At 38.9% G+C, this 22,359-nt stretch overlaps 2 protein-coding genes across 2 annotated transcripts in view; one reads left to right on the forward strand and one right to left on the reverse strand.

The window, feature by feature from the left end:
- Positions 1-1,086, forward strand: part of cmasa (cytidine monophosphate N-acetylneuraminic acid synthetase a) — a 14,473-nt gene extending 13,387 nt beyond the window's left edge. Inside the window, exon 8 of the mRNA XM_080052155.1 lies at positions 1-1,086. This exon is cut by the window's left edge and continues 815 nt beyond it. The gene's annotated coding sequence lies outside the window, so the exon portion shown is untranslated.
- Positions 1,087-4,563: 3,477 nt separating this feature from the next.
- LOC307269258 (E3 ubiquitin-protein ligase TRIM39) lies at positions 4,564-21,926 on the reverse strand. Its single transcript, XM_080052154.1, has 15 exons — positions 21,842-21,926; positions 18,277-18,418; positions 17,094-17,340; positions 16,555-16,769; positions 15,636-15,740; positions 14,028-14,123; positions 11,726-11,959; positions 10,454-10,601; positions 9,849-9,899; positions 9,232-9,258; positions 9,059-9,123; positions 8,314-8,424; positions 7,655-7,773; positions 5,926-6,022; positions 4,564-5,444 (listed from the first exon to the last, which is right to left on the reverse strand). Exons 2-15 carry the CDS (start codon positions 18,415-18,417, stop codon positions 5,292-5,294), a joined length of 1,809 nt encoding a protein of 602 aa, XP_079908280.1. The 5' UTR covers position 18,418; positions 21,842-21,926; the 3' UTR covers positions 4,564-5,291.
- Between the last annotated feature and the right edge of the window lie 433 nt (positions 21,927-22,359).

The raw sequence follows: 22,359 nt of genomic DNA on the forward strand, positions 1-22,359 counted from the left end.
TATAGAATGAATCTGTACTGCTATGTGACTACTGTTAATTAACCCATTGATGACGGCTGCTGCGCGATGCCACATTGGCTCTCCTGCCTGATGCTGCGTCGCGCAGCATTATTACTTTATCTAATTTTCATGGCATTCCCAGCTTTGAATGCACTGTCATTGGTTCAAATACACATGAGGTGGGTTTTGTTGATTTTTTTAAGACCACGTGACCACCCAAAAGTTGTGTGGTTTGCCGAAAATCATGTCAATCAAAAAAAAAAAAAAAAAAATACGCCAGCTATGTCGGCGACAGAACAGTTAGTGGCGTTTGGTGCGCAGAATCAAGGTCTACTATAGACTACTGACGAAAATCACACAACACATTGCATCTATTTATTAACAATATTTAATAATTTTTTAATTCATCTAATTTTGACGATTTTTAGAAATATTTGTTGGTTTGTAAGCGCTAAGGGAGCATATTTAAATAAAACCTGTGAACCTTAACTTTTAAATGTATTTTATTTCATGTTTCTATTTGCTACACAGGCTTAGATATTAAGGTTTTGGTAGACTTGACAATTCGTACTATTTTTTCAGAAAACCCTCAGGCATTAAGGACATGCATCCTAGATTGCCATAGTCATCAATGGGTTAAGACATATATTCATGAAGGGGAAGGACCGTCATTTGAATTGTTCGTCAATAAATTATTAAACGGACTTGACTTATATAGCGATTTTTTGCCGATTTTCTCAGCCTCAAAGCGCTTTACATTTCTTACCACATACACTCGCACACGCACACACACACACACACACGCACACCGATGGCAGTAAAGTTTTCTTTGCTATATTTATCGATTCCCAATGTGTGCTGTCACTTATTATGCAATGTTACTTTTTTCCTTCCGCAGAAATGCCTCGTTGATTTGTTTTGTTGGAATATTTTCAAGTCATTTGCTAATTTTTCTGTTTAATAATTATTCATTGTGTATCAAATCTGATTTTATCATGTGAATAATTTTCAATTAAGTTGATTAAGATGATTTAAAGTCGTGTGTGTTTTTTTAATATGACGGAGAAGGGTGACACAAAAAGCACTGACCCTACGTTCCGAATCGCATACTCTTTCTTTTTTCTATTCTACATACTACATCCGACGATAAAAAGAATCTAGTTAGGATGCAGTAGGCATACTATTGGGACATACTTTTACTCTCTTATTTCATCATAACATTGCGCCTTGATCTTGCCTCTTGCTTTTATATCCGTCTCATCCACGTTTGTTTTCATATGGAGGCTTCGTCGATGTGACGTCACTTCACGTGCGCACCGGATTGTGGGTCAGAATCGCCCAAATAGGATGCAGTTTTCAACACTAACAATCTTGGCCGCATGAAGTAGGACATCCAGGTACTTCTAACCATCCTAAATCTGGCCACAAGAATCGGGACATCCTAAATCTTTTTTCTACATACTATATAGTAGAAAGTATGCGATTCGGAACGCAACCATACTCTTTTTTTTTTTTTTTACTACACTACATACTTAAAGTACAGAAGAGTTTAAGGGCCACAAGAGAGAGAAAAAAACAAACAGATAAGAAGATTTTTTTTCATTATGTTGAGAAACTTCAAGAATAAAGACGAATACTCCAAAACCCTATTGGAGTTAGTGGGGCATTTATTTTCAGCATACTACAATTGACGTGCATGTATTGGGACATCCTAAACCTTTTTCTGGCATACTAAATAGTAGGGAAGTAAGGGATTTGGAACGCATTGAAAATATCCAATCTGCAACATTACACCCACTTTCCCGTTCTGCCCTTCACAGTAAAAGCCTTTAACAGGAAATAGGTTACACAAAGTTAGCGCCGGTTAGCATTAGTAAACTCACCAGGGGCCTATTGCATAAAAGTGGAATAAAGACATCCAGGATGATTGATAAAGCCAGCCTTGACAAAGTCTAGCCTGGGCACTTTGGATTAGTCATTTGCATAAACGCCAATCCAGGATGTAAAGGGGCCGCTTTGTCAAGCCAGGTGTAAGTCATTCTGTTAAGTGCCAGCCCACAGCTTTCAGAAGTAGACCCAGAGGTCGAACACAGATTTACTGATGTAAAAATGGAAAAGACGGCCCATTTTCCCACAATGCCTTGCTAGTTTAAACCATAAGTCAGGGGACAGATCATTTTATACAGCCTATGTCATCTCTGCCAACTAATCTTGATGTCCCTGCATTGTTTTATGATAAAATAGTTGACAGTGAGCAGTCTACAGGTGCATTTAAAAAATAGAATATCATGGAAAGTCCATTCAAATAGTTAAACTTTCATAGAGTCATTACACAAAGTGAAATATGTCAGACCTTCTTTTTGGATGATTGATTGATCATGGAATAAAAAATCCAGTATCTCAAAATATTAGAATATTGCATACAACCAATCAGAAATGTCGACCTTCTGAAAAGTATGTTTATTCTAGATTAATTTCACTTAATGTGTAATGAATCTAGAACATATTTAAGTTTCACTTTTTGAATTAAATTACAGAAAAAAGGAAACTTTCATTGATATTTAATTTTGTTTTAGATGCACCTCAATATAGTTATAAGTACAAAGTGAATTTATTTGACCCACATTTGCAACGTCATCTGCCATCGATAATCAATTGTATAAATATAGCCTGCAATATCAACAGACTATCACATAAATTATTATAATTTATATCATTTCATCTTAATGTAATTATAATTTAGTTAATTATAAATGGTTCAGGTTAAATAATAAAAAAGAAGAACTATTTAACTAAATGACAAGGCAGTCTTTTATGTGGTACTTTAAAACAGGTTATTGAAAATAAAGCAGTACACAGAAGATCATGGAATAACTGTTAAACACCTTGATTTCAGATCGGAGTGACAGCTGACTGAGCCAATCAGGCAACAGAATAAGTTTATCCTTTACGTTTAGCCTGGTCCCGACCAGGCTAAACGTAAAGGATAAATCTCTATGGTAATTTATGTCCCTCCGCTTTTATGCAACCAGATCATGGCTAACGCAAGCCAGGATAACCGAAAAATCCTAGGTTAATCGCTTATCCTAGTTTTATGCAATAGGCCCCTGGTGTAAGTAATTCTGTTAATATATATCTGTTACATACAACCAATCAGAAAAAGGATTTATAATACAGAAATGTCGACCTTCTGATGTTTATTCTAGATTAATTTCACTTCATGTGTAATGAATTTCTAGAATATATTTAAGTTTCACTTTTTGAATTCAATTACAGAAAAAAGGAATTTTTCATTGATATTGAATTTTGTATCAGATGCACCTCGATATAGTTATAAGTACAAAGTGAATTTATTTGACCCACACTTGCAACGTCATCTGCCATTGATAATCAATTGTATAAATATAGCCTGCAATATGAACAGACTATCACATAAATTATTATAATTTATATCATTGCATCTTAATCTAATTATAATTAAGTTAATTATAAATGGTTCAGGTTAAATAAATAAAAAATAAGAACTAGTTAACTAAATGACAATGCAGTCTTTTATGTGGTACCTTAAAACAGGCTAATGAAAATAAAGCAATACACGGAAGATCATGGAATAACTGTTAAACACTTTGATTTCAGATCGGAGTGACAGCTGACTGAGCCAGTCAGGCAACAGAATAAGTTTATCCTTTACGTTTAGCCTGGTCGGGATCTCCAGGGTAACTTATGTCCCTCCGCTTTTATGCAACCGGATCATGGCTAACGCAAGCCAGGATAACCGAAATATCCTAGGTTAATCCCTTATCCTAGTTTTATGCAATAGGCCCCCGGTTGTTAGCGGCTCCGGAGGATTTTATGAACCCAAACATGACGGCCAATTCAATGTGGACTTTACCAACAAGTACAGCGCAGCACCGGTGTTTACCTCCGCCAGCCACGGCCCCCTGTCCCAGCCAGGTAGGGGAATGCACCTACCTGCCTTTATTTAGTGCCGCTGTGCACACAATGCTGCTGTAAATGTGTTTGCTATGTTGCTGCCTTGCTGTTAATTAATTGTGTGAATTTCCGAGCGGCGTGGATCTAATATGCTATGCTGTTTTAATGCTATAGGCTATTTGTGCCGTTCAGTTGCTGTTTATTTGTCTTGTGGCACAGTTGTTGGCCGTGTTGTTGTTGTTGTTTGTATGCGGACATGCAGCTGTTGTGCCGGGTCTGATCTCAGCCACGGTTGATTAGTGGAATTCATTGACACCTTTTTGACTTTTTATTTTTTGCTTAACATCTAGTAGCCTACCTATAGTTTAAACAATGTCCTTAGAAACCTGTAGAGTCCGCCATGTTAGTTGTTTGTTTTTGTTTTGTCTTATGTTTGTGTGTTCACGTTTTAGTTGTGTGTTTGTGTTCTTTGGGAAAAAAAATAAAATAAAAAAATAAAGTAGCCTAAAATGAAAAAAAAATATTTTACTCTAACACCATGGAGTTAATGAAAACATTGCGAAAATAATATAAAATAACGACATTCACACGTATCACAAAACGTGATTGTTTTAATACATGATCGTTCAGCAAATCATTTAAAATACAACATTAAAATGTCACAGCAGCTGTATGGAGGATAAACTATTCACAGAAAGCTCTAAAGCAATAGTGTGTAACTTCTGTCGCCCCACATGAGGAGTTCTGAGTAATTACAACAACACTGTTGTCTGTGCAATCTACATGAGGCTTCATTGATAATGGCTCGAATGTAACCGAAATTAATTTACATTAAAAAGTTACGCACTATACTTTTAAAGTTAAGTTTTAAAAAACCAACGATGAATTAAAAAAAATATATGACCAAGAATTTATTTTTTCTTTTACAGGATGATTAGGTTAATATATATTATGTTTGGCATATTAAAGCTAGAGTGCGTAACTTATGTCACCCCCCCCCATGAGGGAATTCTGAGTAATTACAACAACACTGTGGGTGCATCTACATGAGGTAAAGCCTTCAGTGATGGCACATGGATTTTATACCCTCTGCTGTACGTCCAGGTTTTTTTTTTCTTAGCAGTAGAATCAACAACTGAAACATTTCTTGGGCTCTTCTTGGGGATTTTTCTTGAGCTCCTGCACCAGTGTCAGGTTTGGGGGTGCGACATATGTCTATAAACGCTGCCATACCGACAACTACGAATGGCTTGAATGTGTACAAGCGTCATTCGGTTATATGAAAAAGAATACGCACTATAGCTTTAAAAAGAGTAGCATAATACAAGAAACAGAGCTTTTTTCAGGTGTTGTTCGGGTCACTCTTTGAGGGTAACCGGGGTGATTATGAGCGGGCCGTCGTTCTTGCCGGATTTGTTGGTGCAGGGGCTGAAGAAGGGGAAGATGCATTCGCTGAACGTGTCGTTGAAAGTGTAGATGTGGATTTTAGCGTCGACGTTGTAGAAAGAAACCTGCAGATACACACAGGGGGAAAAAGGGTTTGTTTTGGGGAAATAACTTTATGAATAGACAAGAATAAACAAATCAATAATGTAGCCTATGTGTCTGTCTGTCTGTCTGTCTATCTATCTATCTATCTATCTATCTATCTATCTATCTATCTATCTATCTATCTATCTATCTATCTATCTATCTATCTGTCTATCTGTCTATCTGTCTGTCTGTCTGTCTGTCAACTATGATAGACAATTGGTGGTCTTTTTTTCTGATATTCTTTCTTCACTTAGTAAAAAGAAAAAGTCAAACGTTAACATCAAATACTTTCATTTATCTTTTATTTATACTTGGAATATCAGTTGAGGGGGGTGGGGGGGGGGGGGGTGACCCTAATTTCAAATGATGTCGCGTCAAACAAATACAAATACAAAAACAACAATAGATACACAATATACAATGCAAAATACATCAAATACAACGTCTCCTGTACTGCACCTGTCCTTTCTCAAAGTCCACGAATATGCCCATCTTCTGGGGTCGGAGGTTCAGGTGGACGTCTGTGGACGGCTCGGTGCGGAAGGCGTACTTATGTCTGAGGAGAGGGTTGGCAAAATACATAGAAAATAAATAAAAAAACAAAGAAGATATTTTAATATATTTCTCACCACTAGAGTTTTTATAATTTATTTTTTGGCATTTTCAAGCTTTATTAGATAGTACAGAGTTGAACTTATGTCTGTGGAGAGGACAGACACACACATTCAATTTTTTTTTCCATCATTTGGGAGAAACTGACACCAAGAAATACAGATGATGCTGAGTTTAAAGGTGCTCCGAGGAACTTTCAGTTTTTGTTAATTCTAGCGCCCCCCTTTAGACAAAAGCGGTAGTGTGTTTTTTACTACGCCAGCTGTTGTTCCTGGGTGAGCGTATACCCATGACAAAGGCAATAAGAAAAACTATATAACAATAGCATTTCTTTGCACTGATGGTCCTGTTTGCTGTGACATGTCCTCTATGATCATCAGAGGAAAACTGAGACTGTTTCAGAAATATTTAAAAGTTCCTCGTATTACCTTTTTAAAGCTGCTTTAATTGACTATTTTTGCCAAGAGTACCTATTTGCAGACCCATGGAGAAAAGGAGCTCCACTGGAAGCCACGCCCCGAACTCATTTCATTGGTCAGAATTGTAACCTACTCTGAGTTTGTTTTCACTTCACGCTGCAGCTCCGACTGAAGAAAGAGTCACTGCCACAACGCGACCCTGTACAGTTTAAAGCGGGATGTTTTTATCATTTCCTGATGATTTTACTTTTGACCGATCATTTATCTGATCAGTAGCGTAGTTCTCAGCCCTCGTGCCGTTCATATGCGGCCACCTTACACGTCGTGACATGCTCTACATTCAGATTAATAAACCTATTGTATTGTATGTATTTGTTTATTTATTAACAGGAGTTTTTTTTAACGTATGTGCCACTGAACATAGGCTATTTAGGCTATGCATGGTTGAAATGTAATTCTGCGGCTGCACGCGATCGTTACTGTTCAAATTGCGTCATCACAAAGTCACAGACGAGCATCGATCGTTTGCTTAATATGAATATAGAAATTATATAATAATTAAAACTGTGATCACTAAAGGACAAGGGATCTGGTAAATCAATCAGGATCTAGAATGGAAACTGTCACCTTATGTGTCTTTCACTCCACTTTTAAAATGAGCTGTTTATTTTAATGTGGTGGCACTTTTTGTGTGTTATTGATAAGAGTTTATATTTGTATGTGATTGACCTAGGCTACTTGTGGTAATTGTGAATTAAAGAGACGGATTTCGGAAGATGTACACAAAGCTTCGTTGCTTCATTCATCTTCTACCTCAACATCTACTTTTTACCACCGTCCTGGCCACTTGGGACCCTTAACAAACTGACGTATTTTACTGTGTACTAGCACCATAACCGGTGGAAACTGTATAGTATTATTCACCGCTAGGTGAACTCCGGCAGTAAAACAAAAAGAAGAAAACAAATTCAGAGTAGGTTACAATTCTGACCAATGAAATGAGTTTGGGGCGTGACTTCCGGTGGAGCTCCACTTTCCCCATGTGTCTGCAAATAGGTGCCTCTCATTTTTGCCACTAGGGGGCAGCACAGTAAGCAGTAATCAAAAGGTGTTATTCAATCAATGTGAAATGTCTGGTTGATTGACAGTTAACCAACCTGTCTCTAAGGCTGAGGAACCAGTATCCGTTGCTCGGGGTAACTTCTATCTTCCCCTTCCTGTTGATGGTCTGTCTGGCCACACCCAGGTCCCAGTCTGTCTTACCCCCCACCTCCACCTGACAGACAGACAGACAGACAGACAGACAGACAGACAGGCAGGCAGACAGACAGACAGACAGACAGACAGACAGACAGGCAGACAGACAGACAGACAGACAGACAGGCAGGCAGGCAGACAGACAGACAGACAGACAGACAGACAGACAGACAGACAGACACAATTACATGTACTGTATTTAGGCTTCATCTCAATAGGACAAAATGTTTCTTTTCAATATTATGGGATCAGATGAAAATCATTGTGATACGTTTCGATAGGATAATAACCTTTTAGTGATCTCAAAATGACATAAATTACAAATAAAAAAATATGTCAAATTAAAAAAATAAATTTAACAGATTGTGAAAATTTCTTCATTTAAATAACACATAGAAATAAACAAAATAGAAAAGGCAAGGCAGGTTTATTTCTATAGCACAATTCAGACACAAGGCCATTCAAAGTGCTTTACAGGGGGCATGACATACATCAAGATTAAAATACATCAAGTATAGAATAGACATTGGAAAAGCGAATGTAAGATCGGGCCCCTCACCTCCCAGTAGTGTCGTCCGGAGGAGATGGCTTCCCGCCCCAGGACACACACGACTCGGTCAAACCTCTCGGGATTCTCTGGGAGCAGCTGGTGTCTGTCTCCACAACGCACCTGCAGAAAAACACCCTCAACCGGTTAATTTAACATAAAACTTTAGAGACGCAACTACATATGCAAAATGTGCCAGTATTCTGTTGTCTGCATTTGCATATACAAATTAAATATTCTACTGCATGCTCCCTATTTTCTGTATGTTTAAGTTTGATAAGTTGGATCAAAATCTTGCAACAAAAGGCGCCAATGTGAATTTTTTGCGCACATGATTTAAGCGACTGTATATAGACAACCAAAAACAAAAGAGATTATGTTGTCATGTTTGTAGAGAAATGTCACGTGGCTTTGTTATTGCAAGTTTTAAAACTGGAATGGACTTGAAAACTAAAAAATTCACATTTACATAAAGTATTTCTTCCACAAAAAATATCTCAAATCTCAAATGTAATGCTTAAAATAAAAATCTACTCTTAATGGTTAATTGTCTACGGTCTTATACTTTTAATTTAACCTTTATTTATACTCGAAAGATTAGTTTAAGGGTGTGTGTGTGTGACCCTCTTTTGCAATGACGTCGAATCAAACAAATGCAAAGCAAAAACAACCACACAAACACAATATACAATAAAAATACATCAGATATACAACAACTGATAAAGAGAAGAAAAAAATAACATAACGGGCGTCTTACACTCTTCATGTCTTCTGAAATAACCAGGCGGGGATGGGCAGTGTTGCAGTCCATGGTCACATCCACTGTGGAACAATGTAAAAGGACATTATATTATATTGTTCAACATATTCGTGTATGAAAAGCTGAATGTGTGTGTGTTTTAATATTGTTTTTTATTGGATGTTACATACCTGCATACTCCTGCACTCGCTTTATTCCTGCAGAAAAATACCAGACACAATGTTGTTAAATCTCTCATGAACTGCAGATTTTTTTTTTTTTTACTTATATTTTAATGGTTTTTTTCAGTTGTTTTTTATACAGACAAAAAGACAAAATACACACACACAACCCCCATCCCCACCCCCCTCCCTCACACAGACAGACAAGAAAGAATGAACTGTATAGATTTATACCGTTAATGTGTTTGTAAATGCTTATACAGTCGGCCTATAACCTTTTAAAACCCAAGAACGTGAGAGCCTCTCGGAACTAGTCTAAAAAATTATATAAAAGAATAATTGATAAAAAAATATAATAATAACTTAAATCACATTCAGATTACTAGAAAGCGGTAGTGTTTTTACTACGCCAGCTGTAGTTCCTGGGTGAGCGTATACCCCATGACAAAGGCATTAAGAAAAACTACATCAAAACAGCATTCTTTATACTGATGGTCTCGTTTGCTGTTACATGTAATTTATGATCATCAGAGGGAAAAATGAGACGGTTTCAGAAATGTTTAAACGTTCCTCGTAGCACCTTTTTTAAAGTGAAGGAATATGAGTGTGAGTGTGAAGGAACTTACTGGGAAGTGTTCGGACGGGACTGGGCTCGGGGACAGGGGCCGGGGGAAAACCTGGAGAGAGAGAAGGACATTTTTATAATGAAATGAAAACAGGGTTATTTAAAAGTTTAAATCACAAACTAGGGAGTGGTTTGGAAGCAAATACACATGCTTTTAATTTAGGGAAACTGATTCCACACAAGCTCTACCACCAGAGAGCAGTATTACATCTGTTTTAGTATCTGGCTGAAGAACTTAAAGGTGCAGTGTGTGTTTTTTGCATAGATCAAACTGAATTATGATCCTCTTTTCCTTTTATAGATTCTCAAAAAAAGAACAGCTCCGGAAAAAATGAAGAGACCACTCCAAATAACTAATAGCATAAATAATATTCAGTGTCTCTCATTTTACTATTTATAGGAATATGTTTGAGTAGAATGAACATTTTGGTTTTATTCTATAAACTACTGACAACATTTCTACCAAATTCCCCCCAAAAATATTGTCATTAAAGAGCATTTCCATTAAGTAATGTAGAGATGAAGATTGAAGAAAAATCCAGACTGGTCTCTTCATTTTTTCCAGAGCTGTAGATGTGCAAAGTATTCTCCCTAGCTATCACAAACCTCTCTCTGCAGCGTTCCTCAGTTCTTCCTGGAACTTCTCGACCTGAGCGGCGAGCGAGCGGTAGATTGTTCCTGTTCCCAGATCACCGTTCACTGACACACCGCTCCAGTCTTTAGTGGGAGGAGGGGTGGACAGGGTCGGGAAGGTCTGGAATACAGGTCGGAATTCAGACAAGGATTCAAATGATGCAATACTAGGTTTTTTTAACATTCTCGCCACAATTCACTGTAAAACCTCGAAATTTTTAAGTCATTTTCAAGTCAAGTACAAGGACGTCAAATTATGCTTAACTATGTTTCCGACGAAATTCGCAAAACAATGCACTGTACAAAAGTCAACTGTCTTTGCTAGGTTTTTAAGTTTTGAGGCCAAAACTAAAAGTCTTTAGTAGGAGGAGGGGTGGAGAGGCCCGGGAATGTCTGGAATAGGCCTATAGGTGGGAATCAATACAAGGACGTCAAATTATGCTTAACTATTTTCCCCGCAAAATACTGTTAGAATGAAAAAGTTAGGAGAACCCCAATTTTTTAAGATTTTTAAGTTTTGAGACTTGGACTAAAACTCTCAAGTTTGAATGAAAACTTCCTACATTTGAGCCAACTGATTATCCTTAACGCATTATAATTAAAAAAAGGTTTTACATGACACTGACAGTGTAGTATTATATCAAATAAATTATATATTTATATTAAAACATTTTAAAAATAATGTATTTTTTTTAAAATAAACAAGCATACTTAAAAGTGTACCACCAACCTTTACACAGCGTAGATGGTCTTAAAAATATAATTTTCATTTTCATTGAAGATACATTTACGTTACATATGAATGATAAGTTATCTCAACAAAAACATAATAAAGTGAAGAGAGTTTTTTAAACTTTTACATTTTTAGTGTATTTGTATGTCAGTCGGCCTACAGTGCTTGGGAGTGACAGAGTCTAAAGTGATAGATTTAAATTAAAAAATTGGAAAAATAAACAAGCATACATCAAAACAGGCTACGAATATAATAAATATTTTTATATTTTTATTTTTATTTTTATTTTTTTATATATTTTTTATTTTATTTTTTTACTATGGAAAAGGGGTAGGATTAAATAAGTGTATACTTCTTCCTGCTCCTTTTCGGGCATGTCACATCAATACAGATAATTTTTTTTCTTTTTTTTTTTCTTTTTGTGAAGTCTTTTAAACATAAATTTTGTTTGTTGTATTTTTGTGCTTTTCATTTAGTTTTGTATTGTTTTTGATATGTCTGAAATAAAAAACCTTGACACAGTGCAGATGGTCTTCAGACTGTGAGAGCTCGTTGAGTGCGGTGTCTCTCCGGCGCAGTTCGTCCACCTCTAGCTGCAGCTGCCGCACCATGGCGTCGGCCTGATGCTCCGCCGCACGCCGGCTCATCTCCATGACCTCCATAAGCTCGGCCTGAGAGCGCTCCAACGCCGAGACCAAGGCCGAGAGCAGGGTCATGCTGCCAGCCGTCTCTCGCTCCATAGAGCCCTGGGGGAGTTTAGGAATCAGTGGTGTGAATTTTATTCAAGCCATTGTCAACACCAGAAATGTATGAGTGTGTGTGTGATTTTTCCTGGTCTTTATAAAAAAATGTTTGGCACTATTTTTTTAGGTTCATGAATTTTAAAAGAGTAAAAAGAAAAAGTATGTTTAAAAGCCCTGAAAAGGCTGAAACACTCCCAAAGTCTCTCGCTCCATAGCACCCTGGATGGAATTTAGGAATCAGAGGTGTAAAAGTTAGGGATCCCTTACAAGAAATGTTTGTTATAGTCACAATTTAAGTTTTATAATTTTTTTTTGCGGAATTGAGAATTAAAGTAGCTATGAGGAACTTTTAAATATTTCTGAAACTGTTTGATATTTCTAATCATCTCCATGACCTCCATGAGCTCGGCCTGAGAGCGCCTCTAATGCCGAGACCAAGGCCGAGAGCAGGGACATGCTGCCAGCCGTCTCCCGCTCCATAGAGCCCTGGGGGAATTATGGAGTATGTGATGTTAAATATTAAATATTAAGGTCACAAAATTATAATACTATTGTACCAGCATTTTTTAACATTAGACGACAGCTCCATGGAAATCAAAAAGTTGTTGATTCGTGATTGAGTTTTATATGAGCTTGATTAACAAGAGTATTGTTATCATTAGGGGTTTTGTGTTCTCCATATTTCAATTAATCTTAGATCCTTCATATAATTGGTCAGGGTTTTCCTAGAGGAACTTTTGAGTTTTTGTGGAGTCTAGCGCCCCCTTTGGTAAATGCATTAGGCCTGGGAGCGCTCTAACGCCGAGACCAAGGCCGAGAGCAGGGACATGCTGCCAGCCGTCTCCCGCTCCATAGAGCCCTGGGGGAATCAGGAGTTTGGGTTGGTTAATATTATGGGATATATTATCTTTTGAGAAATGGTTGTCACAGCAGTCACAATTGTAAAGCCTCTGGAAACCTGGTCTAAAATAGCCAAACATTAATATAAGTTGGGTGTCTCGTTTTTTGTTGATTCTTGCGCCCCCTTTGGCAAACTCATCAGGCCGTCTTTAACTCCGTCGCTAACTGGGGAATTGGTGAGTCAGGGATGTTAAGTCCAGAAATTTTGGAAAAAACTCGGAAACTTGGAAATACAAACATTTACAATCAGGGAACTGGTACAACTGTAAAGAAAGTGTAGTGTATGAACAACTTAAAACACATTTTCTTTAGACTAGCAGAAGGCATAATTTGCCAACCCCCCACTTCTAGGAATGTGTAAGTTGCCGATGAGGTCTGAGCTTCTGTAAATCACCTTAGCTGTGTTTAAGTTAAGGCAGACACTTGTACGACTGTTTTATAGATTTGAGTTAGCACAAGCCGGATTCGAGCTTTTCTCAGCCATCAGGAGAGGGTATAATATACGGCCTCTGTCCAAAACTGTTGGTGTTACTGGTCAAGCCCAGACTTCAGGCCGCCAGGCCGGACAGTGTCTCTGTCAAACTATTCCACAGATGTTTCGGAGGGGTGATTGCACAATAGTTAAAACCCACCAATTAGACAAAGAGTGTCGTCTTTGACGACCAATCAGTTTACGTGAACCCTGGGATAAGAGAGCCTGCAGAGCAGCATTCGGGGGGCTTTTACGTTTGACCAGGATCAGTCTTGTATCTTCCTCTGTTTCAATTTGGCTAAAATACTCTGACTTTTATTTGGCTTCGTTTACTGCAGTATGAGATTTGTTGTGTTAAATAAATTAAGCTGTTCCTGAAAGCCTCCTCAAACCTGCGTCAGCTGTCAACTTCTTTCATCCAGCCTCACCATCAGAAGTCAGACAAGAAACTACAAAAGGTTGTGAATAAAAACGATAATTGGGTAATAGTTCAGGTTAGAAGTTGGTGTGTGTGTGTGTGTGTGTGTGTGTGTGTGTGTGTGTGTGTGTGTGTGTGTGTGTGTGTGTGTGTGTGTGTGTGTGTGTGTGTGTGTGTGTGTGTGTGTGTGTGTGTGATTTAAAGCCCGATAACATAGCGAGAGAGGCAGGTTAACAGGTTGGGCTGCATGGCTGTGGTGTTAACGCTCTGTTGGGTTTTACCTGCAGTTCAGCCACCGACAGTTTGATCTCCTCGATTTTCCTCATTCTCTGCCTGATCATCTCCTGGATCTCCTGCTTAGAGGCATTCAGCTGGGCCTGCAGACAGACACACAGACAGACAGACAGACAGACAGACAGGCAGACAGACAGACAGACAGACAGACAGACAGACAGACAGACAGACAGACAGACAGACATACAGACAGACAGACAGACAGACAGGCAGACAGACAGACAGACAGACAGGCAGACAGACAGACAGACAGACAGACAGACATACAGACAGACAGACAGACACATTGAATTATATGTGTGCCTTCTTCCTGAGAATGTGAAATCTTTGCAAGCATTTCGAGCAAAGGACATGTCAGGTTTACATTTACCATTGTAGAAATACTAGTATACAGAACCTAGGCTGTGTATTAACACTGGATTTGTTCAGCACACACACACACACACACACACACACACACACACACACACACACACACACACACACACACACACACACACACACACACACACACACACACACACACACAGTATAGGCAGGTAGTGGATCGTGAGGAGATATTCACTGATTTTGACAAAAAGGGATTTTGACATTGACGTTCTCCAGAATCGTTGCCTCAACCCTCAAAAGTATGTGTGTGGCCATTGTATCAGCAGGATAATATGTTTTGTAAAGTCAAATGTATTTCTATAGCACATTTAAAAACAGCATCAGTTGACCAAAGTGCTGTACAAGATACAATACAAAACAGCACATAAGATACATGAGGAAAAATAAAGTTAGGAGTGTCAAAGTCTCAACTTTTGTTAAAGGCCAATGCAACAAAAGTGAGTCTTCGGCAACGTTTTAAAAACTGGTCAACTTTTCAGGGATCCAGGTTCCATTCATTCATTGTACATTCCAATTATAGAATGCCTTGTGTCCATGTGAAATCTGTTTTGTTTGGCTACGATTTCCAAACACGAGGAACTTTGCGCTATTTCGTCATCACCTGCTTTCTACCTGTTTATGCTTTGTTATCGTTCTTCCTCTTAACAGACAATGTTCTCTTGTTTAAGTGGCTATGAGGAACTGTCAGCTGTCTTAAGAAAAACAATGTAAAAATAGCATTCTCTGCACTGATGGTCTCGTTTGCTGTTACATGTCATTCATGATCATCAGAGGAGAAATTAGACTGTTTCAGAAATATTTAAAAGTTCCTCGTAGCTATTTTAAATACAAAGTAACTAAGCCCACTGAGGTCTGAATCATTTACTTCAAACATCATTCTTAAGGACCTACTTCACCGGTGGAAATATGAAGGTGTATTGAACTCTGTGATCCTATGTAGTATGAATGTGCAAACATTTAAGAAATCGGTTCATCCTAGCCTGAGAAAAGGCAGAAAGAGTGTTTTTATGGTCTCACTGTCTAACCCTACATTTTCCCATGCGTGACATCACACATGGGAAAATGTAGGGTTAGGATTAACAGGACAGCTGGGCCAAGGGAAGACTGAGGGAAGACAAACCTCATTCATTATATTTTAATAGCGATTTCATCATGATAGAACGCCGGTTCTGTATGGGTGAAGTATTCCTTTAAGAATGTCCTACCAGATTGTCCGTCCACTCGTCTTCGACAGTCACTGTTTCGTGATCTTGATGGCTCTCGACCTGGCACACGGGACAGATACATTCTCTGTCCGTTCTACAGTAAATCTGAAAACAGTAAAGTTAAGTTTAGTCTTTATTGTGTCCATTACACACACATACAAGGTGATTCACACACATGGCAATCAAAATTACATTTAGGTCAGCCTCTCTAGTTTTACAAATAACACCCTCCTGTCCGGTACTGGGGATCGAACCAGCGACGGTTATGGTTACTAGTCGGCCCCCTTACCTCTAGGCAATCCTACCACTCCCCAGTTAAAGATAGTTATGCACGGCCAAATCTTTACCTGCCATAAGGGTGTATATGGGAGGCATCTAGTGGGGACATTTCAACACATCCCTTGCCTACCCCTCCCTTTGGATGAATTTACAGAAGCTACGGTTGGTTATGCTGTGTCAAATCGTTACCTGCCATGAATATTTTCAGCCTCACATTAAAGGTACAGTGTGTAATGTAAGAGTATTTTTGGTTTATCTAGTGGTGAGATTCTAGATGTCAATGCTACCTTGTAATAAATGCTACCTTCAGGGAATTTACAGAAGCTACGGTGGCCTTCAAGGACAAGAAGCTATAGTTACTAAAGATGGCATCATCCACCACTGCCTCAAGTCTTTCCACAATATCAAGTGATGAGGTGAAGATGTATTTAGTTATTTATTCTATAATACTTCTTCTTCTTCTTGGTCTTCCAACAGGTGTATTTCCCCAGGACGCCCACTATATATAAAAACGCGAAAGGCCGTTAAGTTTGTCCGTTCTGTGCTACTGTAGAAACATGGCGGTGCAACATCAATCTAGATATAAAAGGCTCATTGTAAGGTATTAAAGAAATGCTTATTTTCAAGGGACTATTGTTACCATTAGTCCTCTGTGGTGGATTTCACAGAGGGGGAGGTTCTGCATGCACGCTCCCGCACCAATGGTGAACCTTCTCCGGCTGTAGGAGCGAGGGAAAGGGGGTGCTGCGGCTGGAGGTTCGGAGGTGTTGATGGTCGATCCGGTGATAGGACTGTTTGGTGTAGAAGAGGTCAGAGATGTTGTGGGGACCGTTAAGGACGCAGGGATGGCCACACCTTCCAATGTAAAAGATACAAGAAATGAGACAAAAATTCTATCTTTTTGACGATCTCCTGACTCTTCATCAACACATCAGTCTCTCCTTAAAGACCTACTTCACCGGTGGGTAATATGAAGGTGTATTGAACTCTGAGATCCTATGTAGTATGAATGTGCAAACATTTTTAGTAATCGGTTCATCCTAGCCTGAGAAAAAGCAGAAATAGTGTTTTATAGTCTCACTGTCTGACCCTACATTTTACCATGTGTGACGTCACACATGGTAAAATGTAGGGTTAGGATCACCTGACTCATATATATTAAGACAAACCCTTATTTACCATTAGCCACACCGTGTGTCGATGGTACTCTGTGAGATCGAGGCAGCTTCTTCTTTAGTTCAACAAACAGATCGTCGGGTATCCCCCCTTCTCCCCCTCCTCCTCTCCCCGACCTCTTCTCCTTCAGCACCGCCCCGCTGCTGCTCTGCATCTCTCTGAAATGCTCCGTGATCTCTCTCAGCGAACGGTTGATCTGCAGGTCTGGACGCTTCTGGAAGGTTTTCTTACACAGCGGACACTGGCAAACCTGAAAGAGAAATGGTGGACATGTACAATTAAGACCATAATCGGGGTGGTAGGATGTCCTAGGGGAAAGGTGGCCGACCAGTAACCATGAGGTCCCTGGTTCCTCCCAGTAACCATGAGGTCTCTGGTTCCTCCTCCCAGTAACCATGAGGTCTCTGGTTCCTCCTCCCAGTAACCATGAGGTCTTTGGTTCCTCCTCCCAGTAACCATGAGGTCTCTGGTTCCTCCTCCCAGTAACCATGAGGTCTCTGGTTGGATCCCCGGCACCGGACAGCAGGGTGTTAGTAGATGAACTAGTCGTGGCTGCTATTACATCTACGTTGCCCACCATCTCTACCATTGTGTCCTTGAGCAAGACACTTAACCCCAAACTGCTCCAGGGGCGCTGTACTATGGCTGACCCTGCGCTCTGACCCCCTCTGGAGTGTGGGAACTTGAGAGGGGATATGAGAAAAGACACATTTCGTGGACCTTTACTGCAGGTCATCCCCCCCCCCCCTCTCTCTCTCTGTCTCCCCATTTCAACTCTGTACTATCAATAAAAGCTTGAAAATGCCAAAAAATTATCTTTTAAAAAAAAAGTAACTTCACTTATAACAAATGAAGTAAATCAATATAGAGAAAGGACAGAAGTAGGGAGAGTAGTGTGGAGGGATGTGTAAAATAAGTAAGTATAAATGGGATCGATCGTTAAACAATAGCTACGTACGTTGGGACCTGTCTACTGTGTTCAACCTGCTGTTGTGCTGTCCCCGCAGAGATTGGAGAAAGACACACACACACACACACACACACACACACACGCACACACACACGCACACACACACACACACACACACACACACACACACACACACACAGTCACCTACAGTCACCTACTTCTAACCAAAAACACATGAGCACACAGAAAAGGGACAGATAATGGAGTGACACACACCTTAGACCCGTCCCAGTATTTGCTGATGCAGGCCATGCAGTAGCTGTGGCCGCACGGCGTGGACGAAGGGTTGTTGAAGACATCGAGGCAGATGGAACACAGGAACTGTTCGTCTGACAGAAAGCTTCCATGTAAAGACATCCTGTAGAGAGAGAGAGAGAGAGAGAGAGAGAGAGGAGGGAGAGACCATGTTTTGAAACAACAATAGCACATTTTTATTATTTTCAAGCTTTATTAGACAGTACAGAGTTGAAATGGGGAGACAGAGAGAGAGAGAGAGAGAGAGAGAGAGAGAGGGGGGGGGGGATGACCTGCAGTAAAGGTCCACGGTTCGGATTTGAACCCGCGACCACTGCAACGAAGGCCGGAGCCGATATGGTACGCGCTCTATCCACTACGCCACCGGAGCCACTGGAATGGGATATCTTTAACAAGATCCTTCATCGAAACAATAGTTAGTAGGGCTTTTAGTATGAGTAGGATGTTAGTAGGGCTTGTAGTATGAGTAGGACATTAGTAGGGCTTTTAGTATGAGTAGGACGTTAGTAGGGCTTGTAGTATGAGTAGGACGTTAAGTAGGGCTTTTAGTATGAGTAGGACGTTAGTAGGGCTTTAGTATGAGTAGGATGTTAGTAGGGCTTGTAGTATGAGTAGGATGTTAGTAGGGCTTTTAGTATGAGTAGGACGTTAGTATGGCTTTAGTATGAGTAGGACGTTAGTAGGGCTTGTAGTATGAGTAGGACGTTAAGTAGGGCTTTTAGTATGAGTAGGACGTTAGTAGGGCTTTTAGTATGAGTAGGATGTTAGTAGGGCTTTTCAAACACAGCCTGTATCTTGAATTGTGGGAAAGCTGAAGTTATCATAAATAAAGACATTATGTAACACACACTCACAGATAACACACGTCGCCCTGTATCAGATTACGATAGTCAAGACACTTTAGGAATGCAGTCGGGCCAGATTCTGTCCTACATGATCACGAGAGACAAATTGTTTTTGTACCGGTAACGTCTGAGATGATTCTAGAATTGTCTAATCATATGTCAAAGGTACTGTACTGTTGTTGTTGTAGAAACAGTATTATCTAATTAATTTTGCTACATTATCTACTCCACCCACTTCTTTTTATTTTTTAATTTGTTTATACATTTTTAAAGAACACACACACACACACATACACACACACACACACACACACACACACACACACACTGAAAAAGTGAACACAAAAACAAGAGACAAAACAAAACAAACAACCAAGATGGCGTACTCTACCTTACAGGTTTTCTAAGGACTTTCTTTTAACTATTGGCAAATGTTAAGCAAAAAATGAAAAGATAAACAGCCATGAAGGTCACTTCAGCGCTGTTATATAGTCAAGAAAAGGCTGCCATATCTGTTTAAATTGTTCTGCTATCTCCACTCACTTCTTATAGCTGCTTTTGAGTTAACTATCCTAGCATGCTTTGGGTGAGATAAAGCCCATAAATCACACAAATGCATTTCAAACATTTGTCGTTTTCCAAGAAATTGCTTTCAAGGTACATTTGAGGTTAAAGATATCGGACCGCACTGAGATTTGAAAATATAATGAATGGCAAGTCACGTGTAGTATAATATCTTATGTATTAGTTCTTGTATTGAATTATTCCAAGTTAAAATGCCATGTAGAAGGTCAGAAGTACAATTATTGGAGTGTTTTGTTCACATTTTTTTTAACTTACAACTACATATTAAAAGAGTACTACATTCCGCCTGTATACCCACAATGCAAGCTGAGCACCGACAGTTTTGGTACGAGAGTCAAGTGTGTTATTGTACGGACTGCTAATGAAGCTACGAGAGGCTAGCTTCAATCAGACATGTTGTCAACAAGAGGTCTGGTTAACTCAGTTCTTTTTAACTATATTACATTTTAACTATATGCCATTTTCAATTTTTACTTCAGTCACAAATTAAGCATAGTATATTTTTCACATATGCAGTAGTTCTCCCAAAAACCTGTTGCTATGTTTCTATACTTAGAAATAATTTCAAAAACAAGGGATGAGGGAAGGAGCCATTCACAAAAACAAATCAATTCCATAAGCTATAGTCTAATATGTGATCAAATAACTATAAAAATGTGTTAATAGCCAGTTTGTTCTCATCTTTTTAACCTTGTCATAATAGAGTTCTTGGGTCGACTTGAGACTTGAACACACACTGCCTCAAACTTTTTTTTTAATACAATAGAGGATACAAGTGTGTCCTAACTATTCTAATAAAAAATATTTCTTCTTATTTTTTAATATTTTATTTTACCTTTATGTTTCCAGATACAATATTAAGAACAGTTTCTTATTTACAATAATATGTAAATGATATGTGATGTTATGTTATGATAGGGGAATCATAGATCATAGTAGTGTGTCCTAACTATTCTGATAAAACATTTTTTTTTTAAATATTTATTTAGCCTTTATTTTACCAGATAAAACATATTTACAATACATTTTTAATGATATGTTATGTTACGATGTTATAATATATATATTTTTGAATATTTCTAGTTATTTACAGGGGAAGACAACTGTTCTCCCCCTTATAGAGTAAACAACTTGCTTTCCAGATCCTTCAGTGACATTGCAACTTATTGCTTTGAGCGTCACCATTGCCCTGAAGGCAGTTGGTTTGTCGCCAAGGTATTGCAAACCACAAAAAAGCCTTTACGCTTATTTAAAACATATCGCAACATATCAACAGAGCTTAAAATACCAACACGAGACACTCCTGTCAACTTAACAATAGAACGGATTACGGCTGAGGCTTGTTGTGACCTGTGAATTTAATTAATCATCCTTTCACAATAAAGCGCTTGACTGATATACACATACACACATGCAGAAAAGGGCTCAATGCTTTATTTAACTGGTTTGAAATGAAACTGCACTTCTAAATGTTAGTTTCTTGAGAAAATGTTTGGAATAATTCGATTTTAAGCAAGTCGATGAACAAATTAGATTTCTGCTACTCAAATGTAAGTGTTTAAAGCATACACGAAAATCATTGTTTGTTGCAGGCCTACTTTAAAAACAGTCTAAATGTTAGTTTTTTTTTGACATTCAAGAAAAAAAGGCTATGACGCGCTCAATTTACAATGGGAAAAAACTCACAAAGGAAAAAAAAACTTGGTGCTAATTTCCTTCACATGCACAAACAATTAAATTAAGATAAGTACAGCAGCACTCCAAGGGCCTAGTCCTGGACTAAATGGAGTTTTGAATGGAGATTGTCCATTGAAAGTACAATTTAGTCCACAATTTAAGGCTTAATCCATGTCTGCGAAACAGGCCATATATGATTGTTTACTCATTTAATTAGGTGCCACATGGATATTTTGACATTCTAGAACCTTCCAGTGTCACGTGCTAGAAGATATCTACCTTAAAATGTAACACGCATGACTCCTGTTTCAACAACCCTACATTGTGCCTGCTAAATAAATGTTTACTTTAGATAAGTCTGAGAAGCATAATGTACAAGTCCATTTAACATAAAAAAAAATAAGAGTAAAAGTTTCTACCTTTCTGGATGATAGGTCCGACCGTGTGTCAGTGTTGTGTTCAATACTCCGGATGTCTAACTTATGAGACTACCTCCTCTCCGACAATCATTCTCAGTCACAAAAAGTGTGTGTGTGTGTGTGTGTGTGTGTGTGTGTGTGTGTGTGTGTGTGTGTGTGTGTGTGTGTGTGTGTGTCAGTGACATACGCCCACTGTAACCAGTCCTGCCACATTTACCTGCCAAACAGAAATACAGGTAAAGTCACGGGTGTGGTGATACTTTCCGCTCTACAAGAAAGGAAAATCACAACTCTCTCTCTCTCTCTCTCTCTCTCTCTCACTCACACTCACACACACACCCCCCCCCCCCCCCCCCCACACACACACACACACACACACACACACACACACACACACACACACACACACACACACACACACACACACTTTTAAACATACATTAGGTCAACTTGTCATAGTCTCAATCAATCTTCAAGCGTTTCTTTTGCTCCCCGACATGGTGACATAGTTTCCCAGA

The sequence above is a fragment of the Ammodytes marinus genome (assembly GCF_949987685.1).
Source record: "Ammodytes marinus genome assembly, chromosome: 23".
NCBI classification, from domain to species: domain Eukaryota; kingdom Metazoa; phylum Chordata; class Actinopteri; order Uranoscopiformes; family Ammodytidae; genus Ammodytes; species Ammodytes marinus.

Excerpts from the sequence above, each read along its gene's own strand:
- LOC307269258 (XM_080052154.1), bottom strand. The coding sequence starts at position 18,417 with ATGTCTTTACATGGAAGCTTTCTGTCAGACGAACAGTTCCTGTGTTCC. Across the intron at positions 9,259-9,848 it reads TCCCGTCCGAACACTTCCCA|GAATAAAGCGAGTGCAGGAG; the intron begins GTAAGTTCCTTC and ends ATTTTTCTGCAG. Across the intron at positions 7,774-8,313 it reads CCGGACGACACTACTGGGAG|GTGGAGGTGGGGGGTAAGAC; the intron begins GTGAGGGGCCCG and ends TCTGTCTGTCAG.